Here is a 16,149-nt window from a genome sequence, read left to right as displayed (position 1 = left end):
TTAGCCGAATTCTCCTAAATGGAAAATACAAAAACCTGCTACCTGCTGCCATATCGTTACATAACATTTGAACCATTCTTCAATATGGATTTCCTCTTAAGCCTTCCAGATCATTACACAACCAGGAGAATGTTCCTTTGTACAATAGCAGGAAATGTATAATGTAATACAAAGCAAAATAAGAGATTCTGTTTGTAGCTAAAAAACAAAGAATAGTAGAAGGAAAGTTATACTATATGTATGAACATAACCTAAAGAAAATTCTAGTTTAAAGTGACCTTGGCATTGATTTTATGTTATTACATAACACAAAATATTAAGATATGACATTTAGATCGGAAATTGTTAAAAATATTTTACTTTGTTGATCATTTTTTTGTGAAACCTACAACGATCATATAAAGAAATGCAGGTTAAAAGTTTGATGAAAAAAGGTAAAACCGCTCGTCTTGTAAGGTTGTGTGAGACAGCACTTAAGGAGCCTAAGAACTAGAGGCAGCAGCTTCCATAGAATATTAATAAAGGTAACCGGATTGGAAGAGTTTCTGCGCTCTCTAGAGTTACAACACAAAGTTGCAGATAACATTGTAGGTTTATTGTTTTTTTGTATGGTTGTTCTGAGGAAGGAGTCAGACTCTGAAACGCGTTGACTATAAACCTACAATTGTATCTACTACTTCGTGTTTTAACTCCAAATAGAGCAGAAACACTTCCAACTTGGTTCTCTCTACAGCGAACATACACAAATACTGAGGCAGTCACAGACTATTGAAGCTGTCTATTGCTAGTATTAATAGCTTGAAATCTTACTTTAAGATAAGTCGTAGTGACAAGTTAGGTACCTAAACCTTGGGCATGCCTCTATACTGTATGTTAGTAAAGTTCTAAACATTTCCTTGTGTAAGAGATCAGCCTTCAAATGAGTTGAAAAAAAATTGTAAACTAGAAGCATGCTCCTGCTACTCATTTCAGTTTTTTGAAGTGGGGATTATTCACATTGTCCTTGCTGCTACCACACTCACTCAGCATTAATTGCCATCCTGCCTGGCATGTGATGATGTCTTGAACAGATCACTGACAGTAATACTAGGAATGGAAGTACCCACCCTAGTCTTACCTAGCCCCAACTATTTGAAGATTTGTTGAAGTCTTCCTCCTGGTCACCTCTGGAGTTTGTTGTTAATTTGCTAATATTCTGGGCAATGGCCATGACCCGCTTGGGAAACTGTAGAGGAAACACCTCTCCTGTATGCTTACACAGAGTTATATTTCCTGATGAAGTTCTAAGATGGGACGTGGCAACCACAGCTTGGGATTAAATCGCCAAGCTGCAAGAGCGGCAAGGCGAAATGAGTAGGCCTCCATGGTAAGCATAACCTCTAGTTTGGGGGAAAATATGTATTTACATCTTTTCATTAAGGACTGCTTTAAGCAAACTTTTACCCTTACAGGGGTTCTCCAAAAATGAATTAAAATGGCCCCCATTACAGAATTTAAATGGCAGCCCATCCTAGTCAAGTGTCAGGACAGGATGCAGACAGAAGAAACACAGCTTCCAAGACCTATGACTCAACTGACAGAGGATATGTATAGTAAGCACACACATTGAAGCTGCTGGAGAAGGGCTATGACATTGGAATAAATAAATCTCCACGACTGATGGAGAACCGGGGACTGAGGCCCATTCAGCTGGCAAGATTTATTTCTTTGGATGCCACAGCCTTTCTCCGTGGCTCACAAAAGTATGTGTGCTTATGATACCGCTGACATTGAGACACAGGTCTCAGAAACTGAGCTTTTGCAGATTGCATCTCACCCTTATATGAAACTTGGACGGCTGCTGTGTGTATCTCATCATGCTTCAAGAACCCTATTTGTTATTGGGGAGGGGCAAGAACTCTGTGCTGTTTACATGTGGGTGTCTCTATTTGGGATAATATCCCAAATATTCTGTCTCAAGGATCTAGTATGGTCGGATATTAGCATACAGGGTAGATACCGATAAGTAAGCTGTGCACAAATTTTGCAACTTTTCACAGCTCTTACAACAGAATTCTGGCATAAGTTTTGATGAATTAGGCCTATAGAGTGGAATGGTGTTTTCACATTGCACTTTATCACACGCTAGGTGGCCCTGTTGGGGCTTAAATCCGACACCCCCACCGCAAAACGGGATTTGGGTAACTGCCCGATGGGGCTGTAAACTATAATGGTGCCGACAGAGAGAACGTGCGCTGTCATGCATCATTTTCGGGTGTATACTCCTGCTTGTTGCGGACACACAGATGCACACTATGTTTGGATAGGTGTAGACACATAAAAATGATGCACGACAGAGCACATGTTCACTGTCAGCACCATGATAATCTAGTATTATAGTCTAGTGCTGTGGTCCCCAACTCCAGGCCTCGAGGGCCGCCAACAGTGCAGGTTTTCAGGATTTCCTTAGTATTGCACAGGGGTTGGAATCATCACCTGTGCAGATGATCACATTACCACCAATGCAATACTAAAGAAATCCTGAAAACCTGCACTGTTGGCGGCCCTCGAGGCCTGGAGTTGGGGACCCCTGGTCTAGTGCATACACCCAAATCCAGTTGTACAGGGGAGATTCGGATGTAAGACTCCACAGGGCCATTTAGCGTGTGATAAAATGCAATGTGAAAGTACCCCAAGACTCCCTAAAACCTCTGCGTCTACAGAAGGAAAAACAAAAGCTTCTTTATACACTTCCTGAATGCAATCATCAACAGGGAAAACGTAGTTATGTAGTGACATATCAGATTGCATTTTTGTATATGGAAACAATCCAAACATAATATCAGCAAGTTAAAAAACAAATTGACATGCAAATTTAATTTTTAACAAAACTAGCATTATCACTAAGTAATACTGTTTATAAAGTACATTGCCTGTATGCAATATTATATACTGATAATACATATGATATCAATACACGCAAAAATCCAAACACGTAAGTTCTGTCGATGACAGGAACCTGGCCTCTTCTGTATTGCTTGTCATCTTCTTACTGTACACTGCAGTGGCCCAAGCATCTCAAAGTGGCAATATTACATTGTTGCAACCTATTAATTTCTGTGATTTCATGTAAGTACAAAATGATAAAATATGCCTGTGGCTATTAAAAGGGCCACCAGTTTTTCTACTTAATCTGAGTGCACCATAATGTAGAGACAGAGACCCAGATGCCATTGATGTGTCACATACTGGACTGCTCAGTATAATTGTCACTAAATCACTATTTTATCAGCAGGTAAATATCATTAGATGACTGCTGCCAAATAGTCCTACATATTCATAAGCTCTGTATATATATATATATATATATATATATATATATATATATATATATATATATATAACCATCCTCAACACTGATTGGCCGACTTCTGTCTAAGCACTGTGTACACAGAAAGCTGCCAATCAGTGGTGTGGGCGGGGTTATACAGGGCTCAGCATTCAGAGAACTGCTAGATCTGCAGCAGATAAATCAGTGATATTATAAAAATAAAAACAAGCAGCCCAGTAAGTGACATAGTGCTGGAATAGGTGTCTCGGCCTGTACATGAAGCAGGTCTCATATGGGTTAGCAAAAACCTGGTGACAAAGTCCCTTTAAACCTCCAGTTTGTACACTTTACCATATATGTTTGAGCTTTGCCTTCATTTCAAAATTACCATGTCATTAAATTATAATCATAATAGTATGTACCGGTAACTAATAATAACTAAAATAGTATCTACTACTCCAATGCATATATCAGCCTATGGTCTGTAAAATAAGTCCAAACTTTGACTTCTAATATCAGTATACAGGTATAGGGGCAGATTGATGAAGACTGGCACTCCATAAACTGATCTTTAAAAAAGATTGTTGGAGTAAATTGTGCCAATTTTACCGAAAGTTGCATGGCTCCTAATAAGCTGGCACATTTTGAACTGTATTAAAATCTTTTTAAAAACGTGTCCATCAAGCCTTCGCTTACTAGGTCTGCTTTTTCAACTTATGGTGAACGATGAACAAAATGGGAAAATGTACTGGCTGCAGTGGTACATGCCAATAGCAGTTTATGCCCTTCTCATGTGGATAATCATTTTACTGAAGATCTTCAGCATTATTTTTTGCCTATATGAAAAGTCACCTGCAACATTCTATCCATTGCAGTCATTTGCTCCTTCACAATTGCGTTCATACATTTTAAACGCTTTCATCCCGGGCACATAAGCTGTCTAATATGCCAGTCTGTCGCTTGTCCAGAACTTGCTTTCTTTTCTAAATCAAAAGTCAGTCTTCTCCTGTGTGAAGGACTTTTTGTGAAATGACTACAAGTTTACATCATTGATTAAATTCTTCCCACCAAGCTCTGGACCCTTGTTCCTGTCTATGCGCTCCCACACGCGGGAAGATTTATTTACTGCCATATCTAAGGGTCCAGAAATGCAATTATGCAGTAGTCAACTCCCTAAGAATGATGAGTTGCTGAGATTTATAGTCTCCTGAGCATTAGACTAAAGTCATCCAAACCTGCCAATATCGGCTGATATTCTTATGTGTATGGGGGTCTCCAGACATCCTGGTGGAGATGGTGGAGAACACTGGTTTGCCGAGCCAAGCTTTCCTGTGTATGGGAAAGTAGGGAGAGATTTCGGAGAGCCTTCGGGGAGCAACTCTCAAATGTGTATGGGGGCCTGTACACGGCCTGTACTGTCTCTGAGTGTAGAGTCACATTTTAAGAGCGGACAGGTAGAAAGCTATCAATCTCAAACAGGAGACGGAGGTATGCAGGGTGAAGCATCATCTCCAAGGGTACACTAGGCAGCACTTACAGATATCAGAGAATGCCAGTGCGGAGTCAATGGAGATTTATCATTTTTACCCTTGACTCGCAGTGCTCTCTTCTGCCTCCGGCTTAGGATTAAAGAACGAGTCATTATGATTATGGCACTGTACTTTTAATATCTTTGTACAAAATAAAGCATTTTTCTAAGGGAACAAAATGCAATTAATGCACTAAAATATTTCTTTATCACAGGGTATTACTCCTGTCAGTTTAAACCTACTAGTGGTACATACAGAAGGCAGACCTGGGCCTTCAGTGGGGTGACAAATGTGCCATGTTTCTCTGTCTAACGTGACAAAGTCCCAGCCTAATTTTTGTCATCATGGAGACCTCATGTATATCCAAATCACCAAATACACCGCTCTTCCTAAATAACTGCCAATAGGAGGAAGGGTCTCATAGATCTCTTTGATAAGGAGGAATCTAGGCTCATCGTACAATATAAGAGTATGATAATAAAATGCACGTTTATAATGTATAGTAATAGTGCCACTTTATTTTTAGTAGGTTTAGCGTCAGAGAAAATATATTTCTACAATGGTTGATCAAATTCACAGGAACTTCATTTAAAGCGCCAACAAAGCTCTCATAGATTTGCATTTAGGTATGTGCACATGCTGCAGATTTTGCTGCGGATCCGCAGCGGATTGGCCGCTGCAGAGTCGCAGCAGTTTTTCATGCATTTACAGTACCATGTAAACCTATGAAAAAACAAAATCCGCAGTGCACATGCTGCGGAAAAAACGCGCGGAAATGTAGCGTAGTTTATTCTGCAGCATGTCAATTCTTTGTGCGGATTCCGCAGCGGTTCTGCACAACCCCCCCCCCCCCCCAAAAAAAAAAAAAACCCACGTGAAATCAGTGCGGATTACCTGCGGATTTACAAAGATCAGTACGGAAAAATCTGAAGAGTAATCCACAGCGTGTGCACATAGCCTTAGAGCTTGTGACTGTATGCTCCAACTTGCAGTAAGTCAGAAGCTGCGGTCTCAAGATGGCGGAAAGGAGACGGATAGGCACCAGGAAGGGCAAAAGACAGCAGATGGTATGTATTTTACTAGGAGCAGGAATCATGCATTAGTGATACCATTCTGGCGGTGAAATAATAAAACCTCGAGTGGTGCTTTAATAAAGATAGACTACACTTGTATAGCTTGGACATTTTACAAGAATATTCTGATTTTAGTTTATTTAGTATCATATATATATATTTATATACACAGTTATATGAAAAAGTTTGGGCACTCCTATTAATCTTAAGATTAATGTTTTATAAAAATTGTTTTTTTTTGCAACAGCTATTTCAGTTTCATATATCTAATAACTGTTGGACACAGTAATGTTTCTGCCTTGAAATGAGGTTTATTGTACTAACAGAAAATGTGCAATCTGCATTTAAACAAAATTTGACAGGTGCATAAGTATGGGCACCCTTATCATTTTCTTGTTTTAAATACTCCTACCTACTTTTTACTGACTTACTAAAGCACTTTTTTTGGTTTTCTAACCTCATTGAGCTTTGAACTTCATAGCCAGGTGGATGCAATCATGAGAAAAGCTACTTAAAGTGGTCACTTACAAGTTGTTCTCCTGTTTGAATCTCCTCTGAAGAGTGGCATCATGGGCTCCTCAAAACAACTGTCTAATGATCTGAAAACAAAGATTATTCAACATAGTTGTTCAGGGGAAGGATACGAAAAGATGTCTCAGAGATTTAACCTGTCAATTTCCACTGTGAGGAACATAGTAAGGAAATGGAAGAACACAGGTACAGTTCTTGTTAAGGCCAGAAGTGGCAGGCCAAGAAAAACATCAGAAAGGCAGAGAAGAAGAATGGTGAGATCAGTCAAGGACAATCCTCAGACCACCTCCAGAGAGCTGCAGCATCAACTTGCTGCAGATGGTGTCACTGTGCATCGGTCAACTAAACAACGCACTTTGCACAAGGAGAAGCTGTATGGGAGAGTGATGTGAAAGAAGCCGTTTCTGCAAGCACGCCACAAACAGAGTCGTCTGAGGTATGCAAAAGCACATTTGGAGAAGCCAATTTCTTTTTGGAAGAAGGTCCTGTGGACTGATGAAACCAAGATTGAGTTGTTTGGTCATACAAAAAGGCATTATGCATGGCGGCCAAAAAACACAGCATTCCAAGAAAAACACTTTCCACCCACAGAAAAATTTGGTGGAGGTTCCATCATGCTGTGGGGCTGTGTGGCCAATGCCGGCACCGGGAATCTTGTTAAAGTTGAGGGACCCATGGATTCCTCTCAGTATCAGCAGATTCTTGACAATAATGTTCATGAATCAGTGACAAAGTTGAAGTTACGCAGGGGATGGATCTTTCAGCAAGACAATGATCCAAAACACCGCTCCAAATCTACCCAGGCATTCATGCAGAGGAACAATTACACTGTTCTGGAATGGCCATCTCAGTCCCCAGACCTGAATATCTTTGAACATCTGTGGGATCATTTGAAGAGGGCTGTCCATGCTCGGCGACCATCAAACTTAACTGAACTGGTACTGTTTTGTAAAGAGGAATGGTCAAAAATACCTTCATCCAGGATCCAGGAACTCATTAAAAGCTACAGGAAGCGACTAGAGGCTGTTATTTTTGCAAAAGGAGGATCTACTAAATATTAATGTCACTTTTCTGGTGGGGTGCCAATACTTATGCACCTGTCAAATTTTGTTTGAATGCAGATTGCACATTTTCTGTTTGTACAATAAACGTCATTTCAAGGCAGAAACATTACTGTGTCCAACAGTTATTAGATATATGAAACTGAAATAGCTGTTGCAAAAAAAACAATTTTTATAAAACATTAATCTTAAGATTAATAGGGGTGCCCAAACTTTTTCATATAACTGTATATATATATTCATTGGAATGGCTCATGTAAAGAGTGTACTTGTTTATAGGAAGCCATTCCAGATGACTACCTGATGAAACCATTTGTAAAATGGTCAACAGAGGAACTTTGATAAATATAAGGTTTAATTTGTCTTCCGCTTTGTTTCACATGTGTTTTTTTTACACCATTTCCATTTGTGTTCTGTCTTGGTTTTGCTGCCTACAGAAACTACAATGTGCACATACCAATAAAAACAAGGAAAATCTTTGCATTTACAGGAGTGTCCAAACTTTTGACAAGTACTGTATCTGTCATATAAAACTTGCAGCCTTTAGAGTATGTGCAAACTACGGCTTTTTCATGTGGATTCTGCAAGAAATTCACCTGAAAAAGCATTGCAAAAAAATTAACATTGTACATCAATGTCAAAACGACATTGCTGTGCACATTTTTCACCTTTTGTGGCTTCTAGTAATGGCTTCAGGGTTCATTCTTAAGGCGACTGTTTGTGAGCAGCTGACTGTAGTGTATACTTGAAAGAATGTAATAAAAAGCTGCAAAAGCAACTGAAAACACACTAGCAAAGACGCTTCGGGAAAACTGCTCCTGCAGGACAAATGTGTTGTTTCAAGGGCACCAGGATACTGCACCGCGTAACTGCGTTTGATTTAAAATGTTCACATATACACAAAGGGCTCTTTATATTTGGTAACTACTGATTAAGGAACTACATTAGGATATTTCAGTCAGCAAGAAATCCTAGAAAAACCTGACCGACACTGAAAGTTAAATCTTGATTAATTAAAAAAAGAGAAAAAGTTATTACTGTCATACAATTTAGCTTTCAAATGCAGAAAATAATGACATCTAACAAATAAAAACACTGAAAAAAGCAAATGCTCAGAAATGGCCGTTATCTCTTTCAGATATATAATTTGCTAGTTTTGTTTTCAGAGAGGAAGAGGACTAAAACTCTAGTGCCACCTATTGGAAGTAGCGATCCTAACAGTCAATGTTAACCCTTAGCATGTCAATCTCCGCAAGGAGAAACAATACTTCTTGGATCCCGGTCAGACGCCTCTCACTCAGCCAAACCAGATCTCCACTTTGCACTGACGAGGGGCAGCACCCCGAAACACAGTGTCTGCAAATTGAGATTCTGGTTTGGCTTCTATCCTAAGTCATGTGACAAGGCTCGTTAAAGGGTCGACATTGACTTTTAGGATTGCTACTTCCAATAGGTGGCACTAGATTTCTTGTCCTCTTCCTCTCTGAAGAGACTATTTGCGTATTTCCCAGAGGAGCATTGCGGCTTTAAGTCTCCTCATCTCGGCATGCGTAGCATGTCAATCTCTGCAATGATACTTCTTAAATATATAATTTGGAATTTGATCGCTTGCCAACTACTCTTTGCAGCGGTCTTTGGCAAGGTACTAAACAAGTGGAAATGTCAAAGGAAATACATAACATAAAATGTACCAAATAAAATACTGTATGTAACAAGTTTACAAAAAAAAAAACAATATCAAAACCAGGAAGAAAATAAAACGCACCATTGCTTATTAGATAGAAATAGCAAATTCCCCAAACAGTCCCATTTTACAGAGGTTATAGTGGACGGCCTTTGAGGAAAACTGGTATGTGCTGATGAGTGTGGTTCGAATGCGACATAAGCTTGCGTGGCATGGCCACATGCAGGAATTATTACATTTGGCCCTGAAGGTTGCACTCCTTATGGATCTTCCATTTTGGCACTAGCAGACACCGCTTTCCAACAGCACCAGTCATGAAACCAAATCAGCACAGATCAATATAAAAATGTGTAGTATAGTATAATAAAATACACCTACATAAAACACTGCTAGAACATAACACCAATTACTATTACATAAATATACATATTTCATATTCTCTTTGGTGCTTTGACTGAAAAATTGTTAAGTAACAGAAACGTCTGCCAAATGAAAAGCATTTTAAGGCAGTTTTTGTAGGTCTGTTGTTCTCTTCATTCACTCGCAGCATTAGCAATACTGAACAAAAAGATTGCAGCTCTCCATAGAAGAATGTAATGCATTTTTCAATTTTCTTAGCAATAAAGATTTGCATAGCATTGTGTATGTTACAAAATCTCAGACCGCAAACATCTGTAAATCCAGGTTATAACAGAATTAAAAACATATTTATCTGATATGAAATGGAATTTTTTGTAACCTAAATGGAAACTTTTAAAACTTTGTAAACGTTGTTTTCAAATAAAGTGACAAAGTGAGGCAATGATTCCTTGGCCAAAATAGAACATAATGGACTCTTCCCAACATTAGAAGGATCCTCGATATCCCAGATCTCTGACATGGTGCAACCAGTTCTGAAAAATATATATAAAAAAAGTAATCATCAATGAAGATACATTAATCAGGAAATCTTAAACTTATCCATTCAGTTCTGAAAAATGTATATATAAAAAAGTAATCATCAATGAAGATACAGTAATCAGGAAATCTTAAACTTATCCCTTCAGTTCTGAAAAATATATACCGTATTTTTCGGACTATAAGGCGCACCCAGGTTTTAGAGGTGGAAAATAGAGAAAAAAAATATTTGAAGCAAAAAAATGTGGTAAAATATTTAATAACATAAATAACATACTATTATATGTGGTGTTATTATATATAATAGTATGTTATTATGTTGGAAGCTGCCGCACCAGTGTGGTGTCTGTACAGTACTATATGAAGACGCTGGAGGGTGAGTATAAGAATGGGGGCACAGGGCTTATATTGAAAGCACCACTCCAGCACTGCAAAATAACACTGCAGTGCTGCTTTAAAATCCCATTGGAGAAATATAACTCCCAGCATGTCCTGCAGATCCTATGACATGCTGGGAGTTATAGTTCACCAAAGGAGTGGCAGAGTGCTTTATTGTGTTTTGTAAAGACTAACCTCTTAATTGTGGCAGCCAGCCACACTGTGGTGAGGTAAAAGTATCCCATGACTGCACCCAGAGCCCTCCCTCTTGTTTCCTTTCCACAGCACAGGTTATGAAGAAGCTGCAGATTCTAGTGGAGAACCTGAAGAACCTGTGATGATGTCAAGAAGAGGGAGGGCTCTGTGCTGCCATGTGATGCTCCAGCCCGCCCACTCCTGACATCAAACAGGTCCTGCTTGTGCACAGCACTCAGCCTCCAGCCCAGGCATGGCAGGCAGGTATGCAGCGATCTCCTCTCTCCCCCGGACCCTGCTGCTGCTGCCTCCTCTCCTCCCGACACACAGATCTCCCCAGCTGCTGCAGGAATCAGTGCTGGGGAAGCCATGTGTGTCCCTGCTTAAGTGCAGTATTCATTTGCTGCTCCCTGCTCAGCTGATAGGTGGGCGGGGAGTAGCTAATGAATATTCACTGCACTTAATCATCGGGACCACATGGTTTCCCCAGCACTGATTCCGGGCAGTGGGGACATCTTGAAGTGGGATAACAGTGCGATCCCACTCACTGCTGCCCCCCTCCCCACATGCTACATCCCTACCATAAGACGCACCCACACCTTCCTCCCAAATTTGGAGGAAAAAAAGTGAGTCTTATGGTCAGAAAAATATGGTATATAAAAAAGTAATCAGCAATGAAGATACAGTAATCAGGATATCTTAACCATATCCCTTCTCCACCAAAAAATATACCAGAAGGGGTTAGCATTTTATAACCGATATGCTTAGGCTTTGAATGCAATTTACTGCTTATTTCTATTAGATGATATATAAAAGTACTGTACTTAAAGGGAATCTGACAGTAGGTTTTTGCTATTTTATCTGACAGCACCTTGAGGTAGGGAAACAGACCCCAATTCCAGCGATGTGTCACTTAGCATACTGGGTGTGGAAGTTATCATAGAGTTGCAGTTTTCTCTCCTGCAGATCTAAAATAATTCAGTGGTTGAGCTGTGTATAACTCACACACACTACAGCTTTATGTGTACATTGTATAGTGACAGAGAGCTGCTAATCAGTGCTGGGGGTGTGGCTGGACTTTTCTGCTGTAATCATGGACTTCTCTCCTACATAATGCTGCTCTCGGATTATATATATATATATATATATATATACACATACATAGAAACAAAAATAAAATAAGGAACAGCACAGTATAAATACCTATCTTCGGGTACAAGGCCCCTAGACAGTCCGTCCAATGATTATCCAAACTTCATAGAATTCCAAAAAGAGGCAGCACTCCATTGTTTCAGTGGAAAAATGTGCAGGATTTTAATCAACCCACGTCTGGGCGACGTTTCGGCTACAAATGAGCCTTTCTCAAGGTTTGAAAAAGGCTCATTTGTAGGTGAAACATCACCCAGACATGTGGGTTGATTAAAATCCTGCACATTTTTCCACTGAAACAATGGAGTGCTGCCTCTTTTTTGTATATATATATATATATATGTATATATATATATATATATATATATATATTATATAATTGCCTAGAATACTACTTCCTGCAATTTGTGCCAACTTCCGTGGCTTTGTCCGGAGCTAATGTCCGGAGCTAATGTCCGGAGATTAATTGCCTAGAATACTACTTCCTGCAATTTGTGCCAACTTCAGTGGCTTTGTCCGGAGCTAATGTCCGGAGCTAATGTCCGGAGCTAATGTGCGGAGATAATGTCCGGAGCTAATGTCCGGAGCTAATGTCCGGAGCTAATGTCCGGAGCTAAGTGACGTCAACAGTGTCCAGTGTCTGATTGGTTGCCGCCTGCTGCGAGCGACCAATCAGAAACGTGCCGTACTGTGACACACTCCGCCCGGCATTTTGGTGTGATTTTTGAATTTTTACCTCACAGCAAGTTTCTACTGCGTGGAGGCGGGCCCAGTGACGTTGCTCTTCAAGCTCCTGCCGAATTTCGTCAAAAAAATGATAATACCATTTACCAAAACTATATATATTTAGTTGTGAAGTGGTTCAGTGACATTTTCACACCAATTTTGAACTTTTGTTTGGTGTTTTCTCCATATACTGCCTATTATTCACTGACTGTTATACTGAGAGACTGCCGTTTATTAACCTCTTCTTTGCCACATCTATAATATAACGCTGGGAGCGTCACCCTGTCCGAAGCCTCTATAGACTGCGCAAGCGCCGGCGCAGTCTTGGCCTCACAGAGCCACGATCCCGGGAGATCGCGGTGTGCGTTCACACTGAACACACACCGCGATCTCCACCGCAGAAGCAGGGACCGCCAGGAGGGTGAGTATCGGCCTATATTCACCTGTCCCCGTTCCATCGCTGAGCGGCGCCATCTTCCTGGTCTTCGGTCTGTGGCCTTCAGTTCAGAGGGCGCGATGACGCACTTAATGCGCGCCGGCGCCGCCCTCTGACTGAACAGTCACGGCCAGGAGACCGGGAAGATGGCGGCGCTCAGCGATGGAACGCCGGACAGGTGAGTATAGTAAGTGCTGGGGGGGCCTGAGCTGGCGGCGATACCGGCACCTGACCCCCACAGCGCGCCGGTGTCCCCGCCTGCTCAGGCCCCCCAGCACTCGGCGCAGAGCGGGTCAGAGGCAGTATGGGGACGCAGGATGGAGCAGCACATAAGGATGGGGACGCAGGATGGAGCAGCACATAAGGATGGGGACGCAGGATGGAGCAGCACATAAGGATGGGGACGCAGGATGCAGCAGCACATAAGGATGGGGACGCAGGATGGAGCAGCACATAACAGTATGGGGACGCAGGATGGAGCAGCACATAAGGATGGGGACGCAGGATGGAGCAGCACATAAGGATGGGGACGCAGGATGGAGCAGCACATAAGGATGGGGACGCAGGATGGAGCAGCACATAACAGGATGGGGACGCAGGATGGAGCAGCACATAAGGATGGGGACGCAGGATGGGAGCAGCACATAAGGATGGGGACGCAGGATGGAGCAGCACATAAGGATGGGGACGCAGGATGCAGCATGAACATAAGGATGGGGACGCAGGATGCAGCATGAACATAAGGATGGGGACGCAGGATGCAGCATGAACATAAGGATGGGGACGCAGGATGCAGCATGAACATAAGGATGGGGACGCAGGATGCAGCATGAACATAAGGATGGGGACGCAGGATGCAGCAGCACATAAGGATGGGGACACAGGATGCAGCAGTACATAAGGATGGGGACGCAGGATGCAGCAGCACATAAGGATGGGGACGCAGGATGGAGCAGCACATAAGGATGGGGACGCAGGATGCAGCAGCACATAAGGATGGGGACGCAGGATGCAGCAGAACATAAGGATGGGGACGCAGGATGCAGCAGCACATAAGGATGGGGACGCAGGATGGAGCAGCACATAAGGATGGGGACGCAGGATGGAGCAGCACATAAGGATGGGGACGCAGGATGCAGCAGCACATAAGGATGGGGACGCAGGATGCAGCAGCACATAAGGATGGGGACGCAGGATGGAGCAGCGCATGACAGGATGGGGACGCATGATGGAGCAGCGCATGACAGGATGGGGACGCAGGATGGAGCAGCACATGACAGGATGGGGACGCAGGATGGGAGCAGCGCATCACAGGATGGGAGCAGCGCATCACAGGATGGGGACGCAGGATGGGAGCAGCGCATGACAGGATGGGGACGCAGGATGGGAGCAGCGCATGACAGGAAAGGGAACGCAGGATGGAGCAGCACATGACAGGATGGGGACGCAGGATGGAGCAGCGCATGACAGGATGGGGACGCAGGATGGAGCAGCACATGACAGGATGGGGATGCAGGATGGAGCAGCGCATGACCGGATGGGGACGCAGGATGGAGCAGCACATACCATGATGGAGACAATATACCAATATAAATGCTCACCACCCGGGCGTAGAACGGGTTCAATAGCCAGTTGGGTATATTGCTCTATTATTTGCCACATAAGGACATTGTCCATTATTGCCCAGCAATTTCTCTGCAATATAAACTGCCTATTTATTAATATCTGCATTCCTGCAAAGAACTATTGCCTATTATTAACTGGCTATTTTCCTACTACCTGACACTGCCTCTTATTAACCTGTTGTTTGCCACCACCACGCTTAAAGCTGTTTAGCTTAGCCAACATGAGCTCTAATAGTAAGGATACTAATGACACAGAGCCCAAAACTGCTGATGGCGCACGTAAGATTAGGTCTGATAGAAAGTATACTAATAATGCAGAGCAAAAAGACGCCGATGCCGCACGTAAGCGCAAACAGCGTGCTAACAAGAGTACAGAGGATAGATGCAAGCGCATGGACACTGTTAAGTATACTAATGACACAGAGTCCAAAGCTTATGATGGCGCACGTAAGATCAGGTCTGATATAAAGTATGGTAATGATGCAGAGCGAAAAGCCGCCGATGCCGGACGTAAGCGCAAACAGCGTGTTAACAAGAGTACAGAGGATAGATGCAAGTGCCTGGATACTGTTAAGTATACTAATGACACAGAGTCCAAAGCTGCTGATGGCGCACGTAAGATCAGGTCTGATATAAAGTATGGTAATGATGCAGAGCGAAAAGCCGCCGATGCCGCACGTAAGCGCAAACAGCGTGCTAACAAGAGTACAGAGGAGAGATGCAAGCGCCTGGACACTGTTAAGTATACTAATGACACAGAGCCCAAAGCTGCTGATGGCGCACGTAACATCAGGTCTGATAATAAGTATACCAATGACGCTGAGCGAAAAGCCGCCGATGCCGCACGTAAGCACAAACAGCGTGCTAACGAGACTACAGAGGACAGACATAAGCGCCTGGACACTGTTAATGCTGCTTGCAATAAACGCATTACTAATGAGTCTTTTGAGGACAAAACTAATCGATTAAGTAATAAAGCTGCTGCTGCACGCTCTCAACGTTGCAAACATAATATTTCCACGTCCTCAGTCATAGATTCTGCCCACAATACAGCTTCTTTGTCTCCATTCATAGAATGTGTGCAGCTTGAAGCTCCTTTAACCGTTGGTAAATCTGCACGTAAGCGCAAACACTGTCCTACTTACACTCCAAATGATAAACGCCGTCGCCTGCACACTGTTAAGTCTGCTTATAAGACATGCTTCACACCTGACTCTTCTAAGGCAACAAACAAACCATTACCAAATGCAGCTGGTGCACGCCGTGAATGGCGCAAAAAAAACGCTTGCACCTCCATATTAATAAACTCTGACCACGATACACCTTCCAACTCCTCAGTGATTGAATCTGTGGACAGTGAAGATCCTCTACCAGGTCCACGCTTTATATATGTTGGCTTACAGAAACATTCCAATGCTCCGTTATCACAACCTGTACCTCAACATCCTACAGGTTTTACTAATGATGACAGTACCATAGTAGAACACTCCTGTGGTCCTATGAACTATTTATGTGAACATTGTCAAGCATTACATTTTAATGCTGAGATACCAGC

General features: G+C 42.3%; 1 protein-coding gene across 2 annotated transcripts in view; it reads right to left on the bottom strand.

Moving 5' to 3' along the window:
- The window catches only part of DPY19L1 (dpy-19 like C-mannosyltransferase 1), a 259,028-nt gene that overhangs the window by 9,571 nt on the left and 233,308 nt on the right, over positions 1 to 16,149 (bottom strand). For both annotated transcript variants that reach the window (XR_011314012.1, XM_069730266.1), the window contains exon 22: positions 9,928 to 10,081. Coding sequence is in view for 1 of the 2 variants with exons in the window: in XM_069730266.1 (XP_069586367.1) it covers positions 9,928 to 10,081 (154 nt within the window). In the remaining variant the exon portion in view is untranslated. The remainder of the gene's footprint in view (positions 1 to 9,927; positions 10,082 to 16,149) is intronic.

This window comes from Ranitomeya imitator, chromosome 6 (genome assembly GCF_032444005.1).
Source record: "Ranitomeya imitator isolate aRanImi1 chromosome 6, aRanImi1.pri, whole genome shotgun sequence".
In the NCBI taxonomy this organism is placed as follows: Eukaryota; Metazoa; Chordata; class Amphibia; order Anura; family Dendrobatidae; genus Ranitomeya; species Ranitomeya imitator.
This window is presented reverse-complemented; position numbering and strand designations above follow the sequence as displayed.